This window comes from Myotis yumanensis, unplaced genomic scaffold (genome assembly GCF_028538775.1).
Source record: "Myotis yumanensis isolate MYYU_CA2020_CCGP unplaced genomic scaffold, mMyoYum1.0.hap1 SCAF_4, whole genome shotgun sequence".
NCBI classification, from domain to species: domain Eukaryota; kingdom Metazoa; phylum Chordata; class Mammalia; order Chiroptera; family Vespertilionidae; genus Myotis; species Myotis yumanensis.
Window position 1 is genome coordinate 37,414,928 of NW_027223755.1, and position 24,669 is coordinate 37,439,596.

At 38.3% G+C, this 24,669-nt stretch overlaps 1 protein-coding gene across 1 annotated transcript in view; it reads right to left on the reverse strand.

Moving 5' to 3' along the window:
• Positions 1 to 24,669, reverse strand: part of MRPS27 (mitochondrial ribosomal protein S27) — an 83,485-nt gene that overhangs the window by 42,689 nt on the left and 16,127 nt on the right. Inside the window, exons 3-4 of the mRNA XM_070412151.1 lie at positions 21,670 to 21,740; positions 19,564 to 19,622 (exon numbers count right to left, since the gene is read on the reverse strand). Coding sequence (XP_070268252.1) covers positions 19,564 to 19,622; positions 21,670 to 21,740 — 130 coding nt within the window. The remainder of the gene's footprint in view (positions 1 to 19,563; positions 19,623 to 21,669; positions 21,741 to 24,669) is intronic.

The following is a 24,669-nucleotide window of genomic DNA, read 5'->3' on the forward strand; positions in this document are numbered from 1 at the left end:
AAGTAGGGGGCAAAGGAAGGAATATGCATCTGGCTTTCCGGGTAATTCTTTCATTGATACTATTATTTGTATGGTGCACTACAATTCAAAATCGTTACATAATGGATGTGACTAGGGATTAAAATCAGCCACAGCAACTGTATAATCAGGTCCAAGCCTGCATCTTTCAGAAAATGCTACCTTTTCCTTAACTTATCTGTCTAGAAAAGGCAGGTTTTTTTCTTATTTGTACAAAGATGCCCTAAAGGCTGTTTGAGGTCCTAGTCACATATTTGAGACTTTCAACCATCACTTAAGCTTCCCCATGAGAGAGAGTGAGGAGGGAATTCATAAATATGGTATTTGGAAAATATTTCTAATGATTAATGAGGTAAATATAGAAGGGTGGTAATGGAGGCTGAGCAAAATGGTAGACAGAATTGTGGCCTTTTTCCTCTGCTAAAACATATTACACAGCTATAATAGTTAAAACAAGTGTGTGATGCTACTGGATGAAAAAGCAGATCAATGGAACAGCACAAGAAGTTTAGAGATAGACCCCAACACAAATAAGTTAGTATGTGATAACGTAGCATGTCATATCAATAGGCAAAAGATGGATTACTCATGGCATTAGGATAATTGAGTAGCCATTTGTTTTATGCATGTGTAGGAATATGTGTACGTATGAATCTATACCTCACATACTCAAAGCAAAATAACTCTAGATGAATTATATATTTACATGTTAAAAACAAAAGCATCTATTCATTGGAGGAAAATTTCTTGGGATGGAGAATGTCATTCTTAGTCTGATACAAAGTCATAAAAGAAGAGACTGATAAATCAGTTACACACACACACACACACAAAATGTTTATATAGCAAATACTACCATAAGGCAAAGTAATCTTAAAAAAAAATAGAAAAAATATTTATCAATTCAAGCTTATTTCCTAAAGATTAAGAAAGGTCCTACAACCAATAAGAGAAAGACCAACAATCCAGGAGAAAGGATATAAGATAAGAAAGTTCACAAAAATATGACTTATAATCTCATCAATAATAAAATATACAAAATAGCCCTGGCTAGTGTGGCTCAGTTGGTTGAAGTGTCGTTCCATACACCTAAAGGTCTTGGGTTTGATTTCCAGTCAGGGCACATACCCAGGTGGTGGGTTTGATCCCCAGTCAGGGTGTGTATGGGAGGCAACAGGTCAATGTCTGTCTCTCTGTCTCTCTCTCCCCCTCCTCCCCACTCTTCTCTCTCCCTTCTTCTCTCTAAAATCAATAAAAACATATTCTTGGGTGAAGATTTTAAAAAATTATATGTACATATAATAAAACGACATGGAGAAGCCATATACCTATTCTAAAATACTAATTTGTAATTTTAAAATCTTAAGAAGAAAACTCCAGGCCCAATGACTTCATTGGTAAATGCTATCAAACACTGAAGTAATAGCCTGGTGTGGCTCAGTGGTTCAGCATTCATCTATGAACCAGGAAGTCACTGCTTGATTCCTGGTTAGGGCACATGCCTGAGTTGCCTGCTCGATCCCCAGTAGGAGGTGCGCAGGAGGCAGCTGATCAATGATTCTCATCATTGATGTTTCTCTCACTCTCCCCACTCCCTTTCCCTCTGAAATCAATAAAAATGTATTTTAAAAAACACTGAAGAAATAATATACCATCTTATACAAATTTCAGAAATAGAGGGAACAGTTCCCAATACATTTGGCATAACGTAACACTAATGCCAAGACCACACAAGGATGTTATAAGCAAAGAAATTTTGAGACCAGCATTACTGACAACATAGGCATAAATATCTAACAAATAATAAAGTTAACTTTATGAATACATTAGGATAATACATTGTTGGGACTTCATCCCAAGAATACAAGGCTGAATTAACATTGGAAAACCAATCAAAGTAATTCAATAAAATAACAGAATAAAGGAGAGAAAACCTATATGGTCATCTCTATATTTGTAGAAAAAGAATTTAACAAAATTTAGCACCCATTTATGACAAAAATTCTCAACAAACTAGAAATAAGAGGGAACTTCCTCAAACTGATAAAAATCATCTATGAAAACTATATTAAACATTTTCCCCCTAAGACTGGGAACAAAACAAGGATCCCTGCTCCCACTACTTCTATTCAACACTTTATTGGAGGTCCTAGCTAGTGCAATAAGGCAAGAAAAAGAAATTAAAAGGCCTAAAATTTGGAAAGGAAGATGTAAATGTATTTCTATCCACAGACAACATAATTAGATATGAAGAAAACACTAAGGAATCTACAAACAACTTCTAGAACTATCAAATGAGTTAATCAAAACCCTAGGATGCAGATGTAAAAATCAGTTGTATTTCTAGTAGCAACTGGAAAATGAAATTTAGAAAAATGACTTGTTACATCAAAAACCATAATATACTCAGTAATAAATTTAACAGAAGACTTGCAAGATGCCTACACTATAAAATAACCAAGTTTTATAGAACACTGCTGGAAGTAAAGAAGACTTAAAAAAAAATTAAACTATGTTCATGGCTTGGAAGACAGAATATTTTATGACATCATATTAAGACTTAATTAAGATGTCAACTATTCTTCAACTGACCTGTATATTTAACAAAATTCCAATCAGGATTGGAGACAATTTCTTTAACAGAAATTGATGACCTGATTCTAAAATATATATGAAAAAGTAAAGCATCTATGATAGCCAAAACAATATTAAAAAAGAACAAAGTTGAAGGACTTACAGATCTGGCTTCAAGACCTCCAGTAATTATGAGTGTAGTATTGACATTAGGATAGACAGATCAGTGGAAAAGAATAAAGAAAACATTAATATCCCATACAGAAAAAAATGAATGTCATCACTTATGCCATACACAAGAATTTTGGTTTGAAATGTAAAATCAAATTGAGACATCAAATATAAAATGATAAGGTTTTAAAGAAAATAGAAGAATATCTATGACTAAGGGGTAGGCAATAATAACTACTTAGGACACAGAAAATAATTACCATAAAATAAAAGACAAATAAATTAGAATTCATCAAAATTTAAAACTTGTGCTCATCAAAACATGCCAGTGAGAAACTAAATAGGATAGCCATATATTAGGAGAAAATATCTGCAAAACAGATTTATGACAAAGAATAGTAAAAATTAGGACAAAGAATAGTAAGAATCAGGTTTCTTACCATCAGAGAAAGGAATTACAAAATAAGGAAAAGATCAAGACTAAAATGAAACCTGAAATGTTAGACTAAAATAGGAGACACCTGACCAGCAAGATGCTTTAAAATATATATATAGGTGGATGAAAGGAAGGATTGATAGATTTCTAACTCTGTCCACTGAGGAAGCCTGGGATCAGTGACACCCCAATAGCAATGAGCACAGTGACATCCAGATTTTGGCTTCTGAATGCCATTCTCCTCTAAAAAGAATCAAGGCTCTTTAGAAAAATGGCTGATTCCAGGGCTAGGGCAGATAAAGTATAAGAAGAAACTAAAATATACATTTGAAAATAAAAAAACAGTTGGAAGAATGATGGGGATGTATCAAAGCAATGCAAGAGACAGGGTCCCCTACTGACCAAATCTAGGACATTTTGAACATCAAAATAGTAATAGATTATAACTTACTGAAAATCAAATCATGAGTCCTTATGGTAGAAATAAATGTATAAGTAAATAAATGAAGAGAAAGGACAAGTTCTTTCTTACAGTAGAATGTTAACCAAAATATAGAAGGAACTAGAGGCCCGGGCTGCACCTCTCGCAATCTGGGACCCCTCTCAGGGTCCAGACATCCCTTTTACAATCTGGGACTACTGGCTCCTAACTGCTCACCTGCCTGCCTGCCTGATCACCCCTAACCACTCGTCTGCCTGCCCAATCGCCCCTAACCACTCGCCTGCCTGCCTGATCACCCCTAACCACTCGCCTGCCTGCCTGATCGTCCCTAATTGCTGGCCTGCCTGCCTGATCGCCCCTAACCGCTCACTGCCTGCCTTCCTGATCGCCCCTAACTGCTCACCTGCCTGACTGATCACCCCTAACCGCTCGCCTGTCTGCCTGATCGCCCTAACCACTCTGCCTGCTGCCTGATCACCCCTAACTGCCTCTGCCTTGGCCCCCGCCGCGGCGGCTTCATCTGGAAGGATGTCTAGAATGACATCCAGAAGGTCGTTTGGCTGTCCAGTCTAATTAGCACATTATGCTTTTATTATTATAGATGATGCAGTAGACAATCATCAAAGGATCCCAATATTTGGGGGTAAAAGTTTGATAATAGGATATTTCATAATCTCAGAGTATCTCCCCAATTACTTACTAATTGCAAAGGGGGAAAAGTAAATTTATAGTGGACAAATCTGATTGATACCACCTTAATAAGGCAATCAAAATTAACATAACTAATATATGCACCTTCCAATAATGATGCACTGGGAAGAACACAACATCACTGCTGTGGTACTCCTGTCCACAGACTCCCTCCTTTCTAGGAAATATCTGAGAAACCTAAATTGAGAGACATTACACAGAATAACTGGCCTGTACTTTTAAAAAATGTCAATACACACACACACACACACACACACACACAGGCTGAGGAACTGTTTCCAAATTAAAGGAGACTAAAGAGATATGATAACTAAATATAATGTGTGATCCTTGTTTTGATTCTAGACCAGGAAAAACATTAATGCATAAAGAACATTAATGCATAAGAACAACTGACAAAATTTGAATATGGACTGTGTATTAGATTATTGTGTTATAGTTAAATGTTCTGACTTTAATCATTTTATAGTAGTTATATAAGAGAGATGCCTAAATGAAAAGTCAAATTATCAGTATCAATAAAGAACATTCGTGTAAGTTAGGTGTCTATCAGTTAACAAGGCCATCTTTCTCACTCTGGAACTGGTACCCAGCATTTGTTACAAGGCCAATGATAATTATACTTATGCTCATCCTGGGATGCAAAATAGCCATCCAACTTATTGTTCCTCCTCAAGCTACAAGTTGCAAAATCAGATAGCTTAGGAGTTGAAGCTTCAGTCTTTGTTTTTTTCTTAAAACAAATCAGTAAGGATGAATGAAAAGATACACTGGGATTTTCCCCTCCAAAAATGTTAAGAAGAGAAAAGTAGGTGAAGATATAGATCAAGGGTTGACAAACTAGAGGTCTGATGGGCCATATCCAGCCCAAAGCCTGTTTTTGTGCAATCTATGAGCTAGGAATACTTTTTACTGTGTAAACGGTGGCATACAGAAAGCAGTCCTATCAGGCCTGAGACTTTGAAAGGGGCAGTTATCTGGCCCAACCTTGCCCAAACACGCTACCCTAGCTTTCTTGCCAAGGTGAACTTTGACTGAAGCCAGGCCAGTCCTACCTTAGGATTTTTCAAGGAGGAAGTGAGAAGGAATTAGCTTCAAATCTGTACAAATAAGTATGTTAACAATTTGTAGAAATGGATATTTTTTCTGTGTCATGGGAAAAGAGATGAAAACATTATAAAGAATTTAAACATTCAGGAAAGTACCCAACTACCTACCTTCATCAAAGTCTAATGTGTCATACATACTTCAGACTTTCTTTTTAAACAAAACAAAACATTATACAGTTGAAGCTTATTTATACATATATATATATATATATGTATGTGTGTATATATATATATATATATATATATATATATATATATATATAGTGTGTATATCCTATCTAATAATAGACAAACATGGTAATTAACCGTACCTCCTACACGCTTCCCATTGGCTAATCTGGGCGATATGCAAATTAACTGCCAACCAAGATGGCGGCTGGCAGCCAGGCAGCTGAAGCGAACAGGAGGCTTGCTTGCTCCAATGATGGAGGAAGCCAAGGTTCCCTGCCTGCCACTGCCGGTCTCTGAGCTGCACTCTAAGAAACAATGTTGCAATTATAGAAGCTAAACAAACCCCAGAAACCTGCTTTCAGCCAGCTGGGCCTCAGAGCTAGAGCTGCAACAGTGTTTCAATTATAGAAGCCAAACAAACCCAGATACCTACTTTCAGCAGCCGAGGTCTCAGAACTGGAGCCGAGCCTCAGAGCTAATGCCGGCTCTCAGTTCCAGTGACAGCCATAGAAGGTAAATAAATCCCAGAATAAAAAAAGAAAAGAAAAAAAGGAGAGGTTGGGAGCTTCAGTCACCCCCCAGCCTGAAAACGGCCTTCAGCCCCTCACCCAGACTGGCCAGGCACCCCAGTGGGGACCCCCACCCTGAAGGGAGCGTGACCAGCTGCAAACAGCCATCATCCTCTCATCCAGGCTGGCCAGGCACCCAAGCGGGACTCCCACCCTGATCTGGGACACCCTTCAGGGCAAACCAGCCGGCCCCCACCTGTGCACCAGGCCTCTATCCTATATAGTAAAAGAGTAATATGCAAACTGACCCTAACAGCAGAAGGACTGGGAATGACTGGTCACTATGACACACACTGACCACCAGGGGGCAGACGCTCAATGCAGGAGCTGCCCTCTGGTGGTCAGGGTGCTCTCACATGGGAGGAGCTCTGCTCAGCCACAAGCCAGGCTGATGGCTGCCAGTACAGTGGTGGTGGTGGGAGCCTCTCCTGCCTCCTCAGCAGCGCTAAGGATGTCCGACTGCAGTTTAGGCCTGCTCCCCGCTGGCAAGTGGATATCCCCTGAGGGCTGCCGAGCTGCCAGAGGAATGTCTGATTGCCATCTTAGGCCCAATCCCCCGGGGAGTGGGCCTTAGCCAGCAGGTGGTCATCCCTTGAGGGGTCCCAGACTGCGAGAGGGCACAGGCCGGGCTGAGGGAACCCCCCTCCCCTGAGTGCACAAATTTTTGTGCACCAGGCCTCTAGTATACACACACACACACACACACACACACACACACACACACATACCGTTATCCTATTCCTACTCTCACTGCTTTTCACAGGCAAATAATATACTGAATTTTTTGTTTATCATTCTTGGGCATGTTTTTACATGTTATACATGTATCCCTATAAACATAAGCTTTACATATTTTCAAACTACATAAATGGTAACATATTGTACAATGATTCTTCTCCATGCATTTTTTTACTCATTATGTTTTTGAAATAACCATGCTGCTTTGTATAGCTTTAGTTCGCTCATTCTTTCTCGCTGCTGTATGGTATTCCATTGTATGAGTCCATCACACTGTCTATTTGCCTGTTGAACATTTTCAGGTGCTTCTAGTTTTTACTATTATGAACAATGCTACCATGAGTATTCTTATAACTTAATCCTTGTACATGCCAGGGGTTTTAAAGTATCTATCTAGGAGTAGAATACTGAGTAGAACACTAGGCCCATCCTCACTTTCACTTCATATGTCAGTCTGTTCTTTAAGGTGGCAATACAACTTTCAACGCCCACTAGTAGTATATCCAGGTTCCTGCGGCTTCTCTTCTTTACCATAATTATAAGACTTTTTTTTTAAATCCTCACCGAGGATATGTTTGTACTGATTTTTGAGAGGGAGAGGAAGGGAGAGAGAGAAAAATCAATTGGTTGCCTCCCATACATGCCCTGTCAGGGGATCGAACATGTAATCTCTTTTTTTTCCGGGGTGAACAGGATGACGATTCAACCAACTGAACCATTGGCCAGGGCTTATAACTGTCAAAACTTTTCATTTTTGTATCTGATAAATGTGAAAACATGTAGCTTTTTGTTGTTGTTAATCCTCACTCAAGGATATTTTTCCATTGATTTTTAGAGAGAGTGGGAGCGGGAGAGACACACAGAGAGAAACATTAATGTGACAGAGACACATGGATTGGTTGCTTCCCACATGCACCCCAGGGGCTGGGAGTGCTAGGGATCAAGACTGCAACCAACATATGTGCCCAGAATCAAACCCGTGACCTTCAGTCTGAGGGCCGATGCTCTATCCACTGAGCCAAATTGGCTAGGGCCACATAGCATTTTCTACTGCAACTTATCTGATCACTAGTGAGACAGACCACCTTTTCATACGTTTCTGACCATTCTGTTTTTTATTCTGTGGGTTGTTGATTCATATCTTCTACCCATTTTTCTATTGGATTATCCTCTTACTCTACTGATCTACAGATGTATTCTAGTTATTAATAGCTCACATCTCATCTCTATATATAAAAGCCAAGTGACCGGAATGCCGGAACGTCCAGTTGCTATGAGGCACACTGTGGTGGCCAACCGGCCTGATTCAGGCCCCAATCGCCACCCCCCCCCTCGCCCCAACCCGCCCCCCCCGCAACCACCCGTGGCCCCTCCCCCACTGGTCCCCCCCCCAAATCAGGGGCGGGGGCAGCCAACCTCCCATGGCCCCTCCCTCTCCCATTGGGGCAGGCTGGCCAGACTCCGCCTGTACATGAATTCGTAAAGGTACAAATATAAATATTCTAGTACAAATATAAATATTCTCCTATATTTCTTTCTAAAAGTTTTAGGCTTTACTTTTTCCATGTAAGTTTTTAATCTACTTTTAAAAATGCGCAAATGCATGTGTGTTTTGAAGTAGGAATTAATTTTTTTCCATACATATAATCAATTGCCCATGTACCATTTATTAACTAATCTATTCTTTCCTCCTTTGTAACTATGTAAAACATCTAAGTTTCCATATGTGTATAGATTCATTTCTGGGCTCTCTCTGTTCTATTCCACTAGTCTGTTTGTCTAAGCCAACATCTCATTCTATTTATTGTAGCTTTCTAAGTCTTATTATCTATCTGGTAAACCAATCATTTTATCTTAGTCTTCTTAAAACTGACTTAGTTATTCTTGGCCATTTACTCTTCCATTTGAATTTTACAAAGATCCCACAAGAAGTTCTGCTGAGATTTGGGTTGGAATTGAATTGAATTTATAGATGAAATCTGAGAGTTAGTGTCAAATAGTTTAAAACAAACAAAATAGAAATATGTAGTAAAAAAGCTGGCAGGAAAACACTAAAAAGTGAGCGATGTTTCCTTTATAAGTTGGGGGGGGGAAAGCATGTAGTTAACTTTTTCATAAGCAAAAATAATTTTTATTCTTTTCTAATTTTTATACATATATTTTTATTGATTTCAGACAGGAAAGGAGAGGGAGCGATAGAAACATCAATGATGAGAGAGAATCATTGATCGGCTGCACACTCCCTCCTGTGGATCCCAGGCATGTGCCCTGACCAGGAATCAAACTGTGACCTCCTAGGTTGATGCTCAACCACTGAGTAACACTGGCTGAGCAAAAAAATAATTTTTAAAATATGGGGAAATTTGTATTATTTTAACCTATCCTGCAGGGCCATAAAACAATGGGATACATAAATAGAAACTCTTACTCAATTTCTACAGTTGGGAATAAACCAATAAAATAAAATAAACAATGGGGAATGGTGACAACATTAAACATCTTTAGCCATTCTGACTGTTCTCGTGCACTTTAGATATCACAGCTAAAAATCATGAGAAGCAGTCCCTCAATTTCTATTTCAACTGTTTAAGTGTTTTCCTGTCATGCTCCCACTCCTCAGAACAGATCTCTCTTTTTGTGTCTAATCTAGGTTTTCATTACTGATTCAATAACATCTTACCGGAGATCAGTTTAGGGGGGAAAAACTGTGTCTACAGTCCATCAGTGTTAACTCCCTGTGATAGGGATGAAGGAAAATAACTTTAATAGTTCAAAAAATAATAATGCTGAAAGCGCTCTACAAAAGACTGAATGTAAAAGTAAAAAGTGTACATAGTTGTAAAAAAGGAGTTTTTAAACATGTTTATTTTCTATGCACTTTTTAAAATTTACGTGATAGTTTAATTAATGAACATGTCAAGTCTTTTTTTTTGTTTTTTTTTTTAAAAGAGAGATCAGTTTAGGTATAGGTTTTCCTAACTGGGAAGCACCTTCTTTCGGTTTCTTCCTTTCCCCATAGATGGGAAGCAGATGACTTGCTGCTGCCCCCTGCTGGATTTTGGCTGCTGCAAGTTTAGGAATATGAGTATACATGAGACCTTCAATTAGTTATCTTTTAGGGCCAGGCAGCTTCCTCCTAACTGTGATATCCTTTTCATCTGGGAGCTGACCTATTAGTGCTCATAAACATCTATTTTTCCCCATCTCTGAGTCCTTATAATCTTTGTACCTTGATACCCTTGGGGTAAGGGTGGTGGAGACAATTGGGGACTATTAGTCTTAGAAACCAAAACTGGAGCTTAAAGTGCATTTTCCATAAAGAGAGAAATATGGGAAAGGGATAGTCCTTGTTCTTCAAGATGTTACATCTATTACAGCCAACATTAAAGCTAAAATTTCTTGAGCATTGACCATCTTTGACCGAAGGCTATTCTAAGGGCCTTAAGTATTAATTTTTTTAAGTTGCATAACTATCCTAAAGCATAGGCACGATTTTAATTTCCAATTTATAAATGAGAAAACTGAGGGACAGAGAATATAAGTAACTAAACCATACAGCTAATAGATGGCAAATCTAGGATTCAAATCTAGGTAGACTGGCTCCATTGCCCATGCTTTTATCTACTATAATATACTCCTTATCAAGTAAAAATAAAAACACCAGCAACTTTTTAATTAGTCAAAAAACAAAACAAACTAAGCACTCCTGAACAGATTAGAGAAAATTCTATAGAAGGGGGTCAGAGAGCATAACCAAATAGTGAAAATCAGGGCAAGTTTATGGATGTGGCAGAATTTGGGACAGGCCTTACAAGACAGGTTGCACTCTATTAGAAGAAGACTGGAGGGTGGGGTGGAAAGAGCATGGGCAAAGAAAGCATGGGCACATTCAGAGAACAGCAGTCCATTCTGGCTGGAGCTGAAGACACTGTGTAAGTGTGCCATACATGTTAACTGTTGTTACCTGCTATTAAGTCAGTAAATGGAGAACTATAATAATCTATACGTACAAAACCCACAAAATTATTATTTTAACAAATGATTTCCGTGTTCTTCCTCTTAAAATTCTTCCTAGGCGTTTATCAGTGAAGACTAATGAACAATTTGAGTTTCACCTCTTGGTAGCATCTGTCACTGAGCTGTGTAACAGCCAGTGGGTGATATCAAGTGCTGTAATGGCTTGGAGTTGAAAGACCTGGTTTTAAGCCTCAGCCTTGCTCATTACTAGCTATGTAACTGGCGATCCCATTTGTCTTAAAACCAGCATTACTATGAAAAAGAACAGAATAGAGCTCAAAAATATCAAATCTGTCTGGTAAAAACAAACATAACTGAAAATCTATCTTGGAAATGATAGCTGCCAGGACCACTAAGGAGAATCCACATCAAATACTTCTAGCTCCTCAACTGTCCTCTTGCCTAGACACACAGCATCTGGAAATATTCTGGAATTCATTTGCCAGTGGCCTCAAAACTGATGATGCAAACAACGGAAACTTCTGTTCCCACAAATCTCTTCTTGAAGCTTCTGTTTATCTACTCAACTCTCCCTTAAATGTTGCACAGCTCCTGAAAAGATCTCTTAATTATCTTCAAATCGAACAGCCTTACATGCAAAACCCTACTGAAGTCTCCTTCATAAATATAAAGCAATATATTCAGTCAGGCCTTTCTCTCTGTCCTACAGCTGTAATTCCTGACACTTTTATTATGATTTCACAGGTAGAGAAACAGACAGTAATAGGAATTTTGAATCAAAGGAGTTTATACTGTGGAAAAAACAACTTGGGATATATCTTTTTATATGAAACTGGAGGAGTTTATCCACAAAGGGTTCTGCAGTTATTAAAATGGACCTATTTAAGCTCTCAAATCTTCTCAAGTCCCAAGACTGGTAACATCTATTAGTTTTTCTCTTGATATTCATAGTTAATGTGGCTGAAACTTCAATTCTACTATTTACGTCCATAAAGTTCTTAGTGAGAAACTAAACAAAGTCCAGAAACGCATGCTTTCAAAGTTGAGGCTTCTGGTGATAAAGTCTAGCTTCTGTATCAGAGAATGAGAAACACAGTATTATAGATACTTAAGGCGCCTTGGGAGGCATCCAAGATCATTGGCTCATCTAAGGAGACTGGTGTCCAGAGAGTTTATTAACTGGTTCCAAGTTACAGATCAAAGTGGGAACTCAAATGGTCCCAAAATCCAGGTTACCCAATTCTTCTCTCCCATCCAAATTTGAATGATTATGTATTTTAATGCTGAATCTCTATGTATGCAAGGTTTTTTTCTAGGTTTAATTAATTTTATGTCACTTTGTTATGAGGTATTTCGTTCTTCACTGAGTCTACATCTTCTGGTTTATTAACTAGACGGCCTTAGGGAAAGGGTTGGCAGACTGATACACTGGTCTAGATGATAAGCCTCTGAACTCGAAGCCAGGCCTTCATCCTGATGAAGCCTGGACTTGTCCCAAGGCTTAAGAAAACTGTTTAGTCTTCCCAAGTCTCAATTTCACAGATTCTGAAAGTCAGTAGAACTTCAGAGACCACCTAGTCTAAAATTTCCCAGACAGGGCAAGACAGCAAGAAGACTCTAATACAGCCAAGTTTTGGCAGCTAATTCTTTCTCCGAAGGTCTGGGGCCAGTTCCTCTCAAACAGTTCAAATGTGGTCAATAGGCATGAGATGTGATGCAGCAAACTTAGAACTAAACCTGTATGTTGATAATAGCCATTCTAACAGGTGTGAGGTGGTAGTTTGATTATTATGCTAAGCAAAATAAGTCAGTCAGAAAAATTTAAGAACCATATGATTTCACTCATATGTGGGATATAAAACTGAAGCTCATCAGTGGTTACCAGAAGGAAGGTGGTGGGGGCATAGTAAAGGGTAAAAGGGGCCAAATATATGGTGATGAAAGATGATTTGACTTTGGATGGTGGGCACATAATACAATAGATCAGGTATAGAAATGGATATTTGAAACCCATGTAGTCTTATTAACCAATGTCACCCAAATAAATTTAATAAAAAAAGAAAAAATAAATAAAAACAAAAAAGAAATAACCCTGTATATGTATAATGAAAAGAAAAAGAAAGAAAAGCCACCCTCTTACTGTCTTCTAAACCTACTTCCAATTCACTACTTCTATCAATGGACTAGCCATTTTCTCATTAACTGAGGTTCAATTTTCAGTTCATTTTTTTTCTTTTTCTTTTTAATATTTTATTGATTTTTTACAGAGAGGAAGGGAGAGGGAAAGAGAGTTAGAAACATCGATGAGAGAGAAACATCCATCAGCCGCCTCCTGCACACACCCCACTGGGGATGTGCCCGCAGCCAAGGTACATGCCCTTGACCGGAATCGAACCCGGGATCCTTGAGCCCGCAGGCTGACGCTCTATCCACTGAGCCAAACCAGTCAGGGCTTCAGTTCATTTTTGACCCTCCTGTTTTCTATCTTTATTTTATATTCAACCCATCATTAATCCTGTTGATGCTAGTTTGAACTGTGAAACCTAAAACTATGACACTTCTAAAACAAAACACAGGAGAAAAATCCTTGTGGTGCTGGATTAGGCAAAAACTTCTTTGTTGACATCACAATCCATTAAAAAAAAAATTGACAAATTGTACTTCCATAAAAAATAAAAACTGCTTTGAAAAACACTGTTAACTGAATAAAAAGACATGACTATAAGAAAAAGAATTACCAAAACTCAGTAAGAAAACAAGCACTCAGCAATTTAAAAAAGGCAAAAGATTTATACAGATACTCCATCAATGGAGATATATGGGTGGCAGACAAGCACATGAAAAAAATGCTCAACATTATTAGTCATTAGGCAAATAAAATTAAAATCACAATGAGATACCACTAAACTCTATTAGCATGGCTAAATGTGTTGGCGAAAATGTGGAGGAATTGGAACTGTTGTTGGGATTGTAAAGTAGTACAACCACTCCAGCCATTCCACTCCTAGATATTTACCCTCCACCCCAATAAAAACATATGTCCCTACTTGTACATAGATGTTTCTAGCAGCATGGACTGCTATGGACTCCTAGAAGAAGAACCTTCAGGGACTCATTCATCACATTGGAGGAATAAAAGAGAGTAACTATCTAAGGCATGAGGTCACTCTGGGAAAGGTAGGTGGAATGTGAGAACTAAAGCCAGAATACCCTTGAAGGTTACCCCTACTCCCCTTCATGTCTTCCATGGCCAGGCTCCAGGATGAAATGAGACCAGTGGGGAGAGAAGTACAAAGTCTAAAGGCTTAGAGGCTGAGGGTTCTCATCCTAACTCTCATCACAAAGCTCCAAGGAGTCTTTGACAAGGCATGGACAATACCTGACATTCAGCTATTCTCTAATGCACATTAACAATAAGAACCTCTCCCAGGCCCTAGGTAAGATCAGCAACTAAGTACTAAATAAAGCACTTGGCAATATTAAACTTTCCAAAAAATGCTCTAAGAGTCATTTACCTCCCCCAGGCTCTTATGCTTTTCTTAATAATGTTCAAACATAATGATCCCTGGCAATATGCTAATAGAAAAAAATTTCATTTCCTCTTATTGCTATAACACACAATCTCTATATCCTCAAAGGAAAATTACTACTGCTTAAACTCATGAATGTTGTTCCGTCCTAATAAATCCCTTCTTCCTATCTTTCTAGTCAGACATGGGTTCTTATAACATAGGCCTGGTGTGGTACACTCGCCTTCTAAGGAAGCATCAGAATGTTTTTGCTTATTGAAAAATGAAGCTATTTTGGTCCTTCCTTTTTAGGCTGGCTGCCAACCAGGACCTGGAGACATGCAGGCTGCCATCTGCCTCACCCCAGCTGTTCCTGACCTGCCATCCGTCCCCAACCAGGGATGCCTCATATCTGCCAGGTCAGTTAAGCAACTGATGAAAGATGCCTGAGGCCCAAGTATAGTGTAGATGAATGTACTGGCAGCACACATCCTGCAACACAACCTTGACTTCCTCTCATTAATGGGTGGCATGCTACTCTCCATGACAACACAGAGCTGTATTCTGAGAAAAACAGACCTCATGGAGCTCAGCAACCATCTTTTCTTATTGCATGACAATTAATTCAGCTAAAAACCAAAAGGTTACTCAAAAAAAAAAGTTACATTCTTAAAATAGAATGTTATATCTGTTTCTATCACTGATCCTTCAGGAATGGCCATTATATTGCAGATAAAATTATGGGTCCTGATTACTGATGCTCTGATAGTAAGAGGAACACATTTAATTTCATGCATCTCTAAACTGCCATAGTCCCAAGATGATTTGAAAGTATAAATAAGCCTTTAAAAACGTAATTTACAAGCATTCTCGGTGAAGAGAAGGATACCACAAGAAGGAATTTTTATGGCTTGAGTTTGCATTCTCTTAGTGCAATAATCAAATACTCTTACAGGATTTGTTAAAGCTTGTTATAACCATAAACATAATGGCTTTTCTTGATGCTACATTTTACTGATGACATACAGTTTTATCTCCTGAAAAGGGAGACACAGAGCCTGCCTTAGGGCTCACCGGCCCGCATGTGGGCAGCACACATGGACTTAGGACGTGCTGAGCTCTGAACTACTGACTAGTAGCTCTGAACATGGACTTCAAGTTGACAGATCCCAAAAGGGGATTTTTGTAGAGAAAAAGCTAAAATCATGGTTCTTAGAAAACAAACAAGAAATGTATGGGATTTCCTCTTATCTCTTAATTTTGATTTTCTTCTGCTCTATCATGCTCTATACTCTGGTCTCCATGAAATCCCTTGCCTCAGTTTCCTTACTTTTTATTATTTATCTATGCAGAAACATGCCTTGTTTATTTCCCACCCTCTTAGTCATATCTATACATATTTTATGAAGTTCCTGGATCAGGTCCTTCTTATCTTGTTTTATTTATTTATTATATTTTTATTCTCTTATTTTAATCATGTTTTCTTTATTTTGTTACAGCCCAACAGTTCTTAGCATGCTTTGTTTTATTTTGTAGCTTTTACATTTTGTTTATTTTACTTTAATTTAGACTTTTTACTGTTTTTAACCATCTTTACTCTTGGTTTATTTTCCCTTTAGATTGAGAGTATTATCAGGTGTTTTTTTTAAAATCATCAATCTGTATAGTTTCTGGTATTAACTGCCTTAATAATCTTTAGTTCATATTATTCTTTTGTTTAAAGGATAATTTCCCTTTTCTTGGTGTCTGTTTCCATGCTTTATTTGTAAGCGGCAGGACAGAAGTTGATCATAGATTTGTGGATCCCCCAGAGAACAGCACAGTCAAAACAGGGATGATTAGATATTTATTCTCACTCCTGCTGACTAGTGAGCGGCCTTTCTAACTTTCCTTAGAAAATCTCTGGGACTCTTACATGTTGAAGCCCCTAAACTTTGAAACCTGTGTACTTCAGGAGATTCAAAGGCTGATCGTCTGTCTTGGGGTGACAGGATAATAAGCTGGCATCTGCCAGCAGTATCCTGAATTGCTGAAACTTGGAGCTGCTTACCTGTGCACCTGATATATAATAGCAGAGGCTCAATCAGCTCTCCATGGATCCCTCGAGGTTTCCAAACCTCTTTGGCTCTAATGCTCTTTACATAACCATTGTGGATATTTGATCACTGGAAGGTGAGATGATGTAGCAGTTACACTCTGCATGCAGTGCCTATCTCTACAGGCTGAGGCAGGGAAAGAGTTGAGCTAATGATAGAGGTAGCAGCCAAAAGTCCTGCTGTGGGCCTTCCCTTCAAGATGGTACTGCCTAAGGAATGAGAAATCCTTAAGGCAGATCAGCAAAAAGCTATTAGTTGTAGGATTAGGAAAGTGCTTTTATATTTCCTCACCCTGGACCTGTGATTTTAAGTTGACTCTGAGGTGTAAAAAGTCATCCTGTGTAGGGATGGATGTTGGCATCACAACGATTCATGCTGAAAACCCAACAGCTAGAAATACTACAGGCCCTTGGTGTCTTCAGGATTAACACTCCTAATTTCAAGCAATGGAGATAAACCCCAAGAGTTCATAACTGTAACTTTATCTACATTTGGATACAACTTTATAGAGTTACACTTAGTCTCATACATATATAACAGTCATCTTAAGAAGTCATAAAAATGTTTCTTTCTTAAAAAAATAAGCTTAAAAAAGAGAGGGAATTTTCTTAGTAATGGAAGGGAAGAGAAAGAACAGAAATGAAAAAGTGATGTCATAGAACATTGTTTTAATTAAGCAAAGGATAGGATGACAAATTAAACAGTGGCTCAGATTTAAGATAGACAAAAGTCTTCTGTATGACTTATATGAAAAGAGGAAATAGAGATTTTATGAAACTTTTAGTAGTACTCCAGACCACATAAAACTGGGCATCATGTGAAGACGTAATCATGGAAGATCTTAAAAGTAGGACAAATTTCTCAGTTAAACTTCAATGTATGAGGACAGGAACAAGGTCACATTTATTCATCACTGTATGTATGTCCAGCACTTTGGACAGAGACTGGGCACCCACTAAGACAGTGATGACGAACCTTTTGAGCTTGGCGTGTCAGCATTTTGAAAAACCCTAACTTAACTCTGGTGCCGTGTCACATGTAGAAATTTTTTGATATTTGCAACCATAGTAAAACAAAGACTTATATTTTTGATATTTATTTTACATATTTAAATGCCATCTAACAAAGAAAAATCAACCAAAAAAATGAGTTCACGTGTCACCTCTGGCACGAGTGTCATAAGTTCGCCATCACTGCACTAAGACGTGCTCAGTAAATACTTGTTGAATGTTGAATCATTGAAATCAGTTATATGCTATAGACATACTTTGGGAGAGAAGAAAATGTGAGGCATGTTTCTTTTAAGACTATGGCACTGCGTCCTATGGGATGGATTTCTGATTGTTTCTATTTAGAAGTTGAAACTACTTTCTACATTTTGTCACAAGCAAAGCAAAAGGATGAGAACTGGGCAGACGCCAGCCCAATACACCTTCACCAGAGGCAGAAATAACATCAAAGGAGCCCCACAGGCCAAGAACCACTAAAGGAAGACAGAACTTGCTGTCCTCACAGCATTCATTTATGTTTATCTTTTTTCTTTTTAAATATATTTTTATTGATTTCGGAGAGGAAGGGAGAGGGGGAGAGGGATAGAGAGAGAGAAACATCAATGATGAGAGAGAATCACTGATCAGCTGCCTCCTGCACATCCCCTACTGGGGATCAAGCCCATAACCCAGGCATGTGCCCTGACCAGGAATCAAACTGGTGACCTACTGTTTCATAGGTTGACTCTCAATCACTGAGCCACGCCAGCCAGGCTATTTATATTTATCTTAATGAAGGGTAGGAAGGCACTTGCAATTATGATTTCAGGACCTATAATTTAAACCAGGACATTGTTAAAGGCAATCTTAGATTTAAAATAAAGGTTTTTATAGTGTAGAATCTAACCTACATGAGATTTATATTTAAACTGAAAACACCAAAAAGGTGGCAGAATTCACCCAATTCAGAAAGAAAAAAAAGAAGCCTCATTACTATTTTTAAAAGCAAGTAAAAGAAAGCTGAATACATGTTCATGAAAGCTTTTAAAAATGCACCCAGATAAAAATAACTGAAACTTTCTTAATCAAAACGAAATAAGATCAAGTGGGAATTCTAATGTAATACTTACTGGAAACTCTTTAAATTTCAACTTGAGGCTATTTTTGAAACCCAGGAATTAGAACAAATCATAAATCAGATTTTTGAAACCACAACAAGAAAACAGTATAAAAAGTTAGTTGTAAGGTACCATTCTGACAGATATTTGATAGGTGGAACATCAACTATAAGGATAAGTCATAATTTATTTGGCCAATTATTTAATGAGCTTTAGGTCACTGCGGTCTTCTGCTGATATAGATGGTGCTGCACTGAACAAGCTTCTTTGTACACATGCGTGAGTATATCTGTATAAAGTTTACAGTGCAGTTGTTTACTGCTAAGAAAAAGAATGACGTTAACTGTGGTGATGTAGAAATTTTTTTTTAAATATAGTATTAATTAATAGTAGAGGCCAAATAGTGCATAGAGTATATTTTGCAGTGAATAATAAAAGAGAAGAGATAAATATATAATTTTTCATCTCTCAGATTAAGAAAAAAAATCCCAAAGTGTGAAAATACTCCTATTGGCCAAGTTGTAAAACAGGCCTCTTTCATACACTGCTGGTGAGAATGTAAACTGATAAAACCTCCAAAGGAAACAATTTGGAAACAGCTATTGAAATTACAAACGTAAACACGTATGAGAATTATGTGCAAAATTGCATATGTATAAGGTTATTTTTACATTATATATAATATAAAAAGAGAGAGAGTGCTCAATCTAAAGATCCATCAATAGGGAAGTGGTTTAAATGATATAATCATAGTATGGAATATCATACAGATATAAAAAATGAAAAAGTTCTTTATATACTGATAGGAAAAGATCTCCAAAACAGAAATATAAACAGCAAGGTGTTGAACAGTATATATAATACATACCACCTTTTGTGTCAAAAAGAGGTGTGAAATAGGAAAGTATATAGCCCAATGAAATGGAAAACTTACTTGTAAAGGTAATATTCTGCATGATCTATCTCTTCTCGAGATGAAATGTTGTCCACAAACTAAGACAAAAATAGAAACCTTTGAATGAATACAAATTATGCCATATATTGGGCTTAATTCACATACCGACCTTAAAAAAGATAAAACATTCATTTTACTGAAACCCCTCTGTGCTAATGCAATAAAAAAATACACCATGTCTTCTCTTTTTCTTTGTATAGAACTACCTTGATCAGAAAAACTGGAAATCAAACATGAACCTTGCTCAGAACAAGAGACCACTCCTCTTTATACTATACTATACTATACTATACTATACTATACTATACTATACTATACTAATTTATAATTAGTCATTGATATTCCCCTTTATCTTTAAACTCTAATATTTTCTATGTTCTGAGCACCAAATACATGGGAACACATATCTGAAAGGTTAAAGACTCTAATGGCTAAAAAAATATGCTCAAGTGATGAAAATCTAAATTTAGAGAACTCAATCTTGGAACCATTTTTCTTACTCTGACTTAAGTTCTGCTATGGAACAGCCAACCAACAAAGTCTCCTTCTGAACCATAAAAATCTATGAGTATGCTCCTTAATTCTAAACTAAATAAGGAAACAGAAAGAGCTATTCCAAGGATAGATTCTACCCTAAAGTAGAGACTCAGAGGCAAAAGAGATGGAGTAGAAGACATGTTGTGAATATAATTAAAACCTCAGAATGAGGGAGAGGAGAATAAGAAGGGGGAGAGTTTCTCAAAATGCCTGTGACTTACGGATTTGATTTAGGAATCTCATTAAGGGGCAGATAAACTGGTGCAAACACAGGACTGCAGTTGAGAGCTAGCTCTCCTGACTGCTTGCTGTATGGCATAAACAGATGGCACAGCCCCTCTGGAACTCAGGTGCTCCATCTGCATAAATAGAATGAAGGCACCTGCTTCCAATGGTCTGCAGCTCCAATAAGAAAATGTATGCGAAAGTTTTTAAAATTCTGCAGTGCTGCCTAAACAAATACCAGGTATTATGGCAACAGAGATTTTATCCTTCATGAACCAATGACCTCTCTGTTACCCTTCAATCTGAACATTATGAGTCTATAAAATTTGTTATGACCTAGTTAAACTCTTCCCCTACTAAAAGGAGAATATCAAGAGACAAAAAGAAAGAAACCAGACTAAAAATAATGATAGTTTCTTTCTTTTTCCTCTTCTAGATTTAACAGTAACCTTGAATTTTATGGTGCTATTAATTTCTACAAAGAGCTTTCACAACTAAAAGCTCATTTTAGCATCACATCAGCCCTGCAAGGAAAATACTATTGTCCTCAGATTGGAAATGAGGAAAATGAGAGGGGCCCAATTGCCCAATGTCACAAAGGTAATTCACGATAAAGACAAAATCAGTTATTATTTGAAGGAAAAGAACTTTGGTGTTACAGAGAACTGGGTTTGAAGCCCAATTTTTCCACTTATGACCTGTGTGAACTTGAGAAATTTATCAACTTGAGTCTTGCATGTAAAATGGAGATAATAATGCTTCTTTCTTATGGCCACTGTAAGAATTAATATATAAGATAATATATGTGAAGAAACTAGTACAATAGATGGCATAGAAAGTGTTCAGTAATGGTTACTATCAATTACTATTCCTGGTTCCTAGCCTAATATTATTCTCTCCTCCACTGCTCTGCAGCAGTTTAACATGGACATTAATAAACATTCTTTTACAGACTTTCTCAGCTACCAAAAATACTTCCAATACTAACAAGTAAATACTATTCCTCTGATGGGTGTATAAACTAAAAAAAAAATCATGATATTATACAATAGAATACCATATCCTGGAAAAATAAAATAAATCAGATACATAACAATGACCACTAACATCAGAGCCTGATACATTTATTAGCTTTTATTTCAGTCAAAGAAATTTGCTACTTCACCATAAAATATCTATTAGTAACCACAAAAACATACCATACTCTGAAAAATTTTTCCTATGAAAGATCTTCTTTATTTACACAGCCTCATCCATATAAAAAGCCTTTCTTGAGTTCTTCTACTTTCTTCTTTGAAAATATATATATTTCAGTTTTCTTACCCGTGATATTGTTAAAGAACTGACAGGCAACTTTTTCTCGTATGTTTTATCCATTAAAGATGCCAGATCAGCTGTGAAGACAAAGAAGAAAAAGGAACCTGTTAAATATACATATTTCTTATGGAAAACCTAACAGATACAACTCCTGCCTCATGGCTGCCATCGTTATGAAATCAAGATTAAAACAGATGCACTTTCTTGCTATTCTTAGAAATTAAAGAGGATAACAAATATTAGAAATATTTAAAAATGATTTATGTAGACACAAAGGACACGCTCTTCCCTCCTCTTCCCTCCCTCTACCCCTCCCTCCAAAATAAAAAAAAATGATTTATGTAATTGCAGTAGGGTTATTTTTAAAATGATGGCATATATGTAGTTTTTTTAAAATGCATCAATAAAGTTGCTCTGAAAGGAGGCACAGGAAAGTATTATTATTGACAAACTCCAGTGAAAGGAATTAAATGGTAAGGGGCCAAGGGAAGAAGACTCTTCACTGTTTACATTTATTCCTTTTGCATTTTGAACCAGGTAAATATATTAGCTATTACAATTTTTTAAATTGGAATTTATCAAATAACTTTTATACATTCCCTGAACAAATCAGAGAAGGTACCCTGGCTATATTTAATGATTTTCAGCCTGAATTACTCCTATTCCAGTTTCTTTTAGTAGAACATCCACATGGCTACTTGGTATTCCTGAGATTACACTGTTATTTCAGAGTCTAAAAATATCTGAAATCCTAGGCAACATAAATCTCCAAATTCATTATTTCATGTCTTCTCATATATATAGTATGGGTCTTATTTTTCTGAGTATAAAACAGAAGTAATCAAAAGAGAACCTCATCCTCTTACCATCAAGTCACCAGGCTATCAGCATCTGTGCCTATTTACTCTGCACGCCCCCCCTTTTTTTTTTACAAAGGGCAAACTTTATTAAACAACCAAACAAAAAAAATCCACACATCTCCCTCATCTCTCCTTCCTGCTACTTGTTTGCTCTGCTCCTCTCAGCAGCAAGATAAATGAAAAGAGTCATACCTGGTACAACTGTGACTACTTCCTTAATTCTACTCTCACTTGATCTCTCTCAAATCAGATTTTGGTTTCCATCATTCCACTAACACCAATGACAACCTCCACATACTTAAACCCAGTGGTTAATTCTTCATTCTCATCTTCTTACCTGACAGCTCATGAGCATTTAATATAGTTGACCTTCATGAAAATACTCTTTTCTCTCTCTCTCTTGGGTTCCTTTGCAGGAACTCTGCCTCTTCTTGACTCCTAAATGTCTAAACAGTAGACTCTTCTCTTCACCACACACTCTCTCTGACAGCCTTAATCATCATCTACAGATTACTGACTCCACACTTGTATGTTTACCTGATTCCTGCCTGTAACTCCAGACTTGTATTTCCAACTGCAAAGGTGACATCTCCATTTGAGTGTCTAATAGGTATCTAAACATTACATGTCCTCTTTATTCTGCAGCCTTCCACTCCAAACCTGCTTTCCCCCAAGTCTTTCCCATCTCAGTAAATGACCACTACATTCACTGGCTTTCTTAGGCCAAAAATCTAGGTGTCATTCTTGACCTCACTGTTTTAACCAACTGTCAGCAACTCTTATAGGCTCTAGATTTTTGAAATATCAATATACTAGAGGCCCGGTGCACAAAAATTTGTGCACTGGGGGGGGGCCCTCAGCCCGGCCTGTGCCCTCTCGCAGTCTAAGACCCCTCAGGGGATGACCACCTGCTGGCTTAGGCCCACTCCCCGGGGGATTGGGCCTAAGGTGGCAATCAGACATCCCTCTGGCAGCCCTCGGGGGGATGTCCGCTTGCCAGCGGGGAGCAGGCCTAAATTGCAGTCGGACATCCTTAGCGCTGCTGAGGAGGCAGGAGAGGCTCCCACCACCACCGCTGTACTGGCAGCCATCAGCCTGGCTTGTGGCTGAGCAGAGCTCCCCATGTGAGAGCGCCCTGACCACCAGAGGGCAGCTCCTGCATTGAGCGTCTGCCCCGTGGTGGTCAGTGTGTGTCATAGTGACCAGTCATTCTGCTGTTAGGGTCAGTTTGCATATTACTCTTTTACTATATAGGATAGAGGCCTGGTGCACGGGTGGAGGCCGGCTGGTTTGCCCTAAAGGGTGTCCTGGATCAGGGTGGGAGTCCCGCTTGGGTGCCTGGCCAGCCTGGATGAGGGGATGATGGCTGTTTGCAGCTGGTCACACCCTCTTCAGTGTGAGGGTCCCCACTGGGGTGCCTGGCCAGTTTGGGTGAGGGGCTGAGAGCCGTTTTCAGGCTGGGGGGTGACTGAAGCTCCCAACCTCTCCTTTTTTTCTTTTCTTTTTTTATTCTGGGATTTATTTACCTTCTATGGCTGTCACTGGAACTGGAACTGAGAGCCGGCTTTAGCTCTGAGGCTCGGCTCCAGCTCTGAGACCTCGGCTGCTGAAAGCAGGTATCTGGGTTTGTTTGGCTTCTATAATTGAAACACAGTTGCAGCTCCAGCTCTGAGGCCCGGCTGGCTGAAAGCAGGTTTCTGGGGTTTGTTTAGCTTCTATAATTGCAACATTGTTTCTTAGACTGCAGCTCAGAGGCCGGCAGCGGCAGGCGGGGAACCTTGGCTTCCTCCATCACTGGAGCAAGCAAGCCTCCTGTTCGTTTCAGCTGCCTGGCTGCCAGCCGCCATCTTGGTTGGCAGTTAATTTGCATATCGCCTTGATTAGCCAATGGGAAGCGTGTCGGAGATACAGTTAATTACCATGTTTGTCTATTATTAGATAGGATATATTTCTTACCACTACCACTGCTAAGCCACCAATATCTCCCACCTCCCGACTACTCACCTTAACCTCCACACTTACAAATTAATCTCTACACAGCCTTTTAAAAGATAAATCACATACTGTCATTCTCTTCCCTCAACCAACAGCATTCTATCACACTTAGAATAAAATCCAAAATATTTCCTATGACTTGCAAATGCCT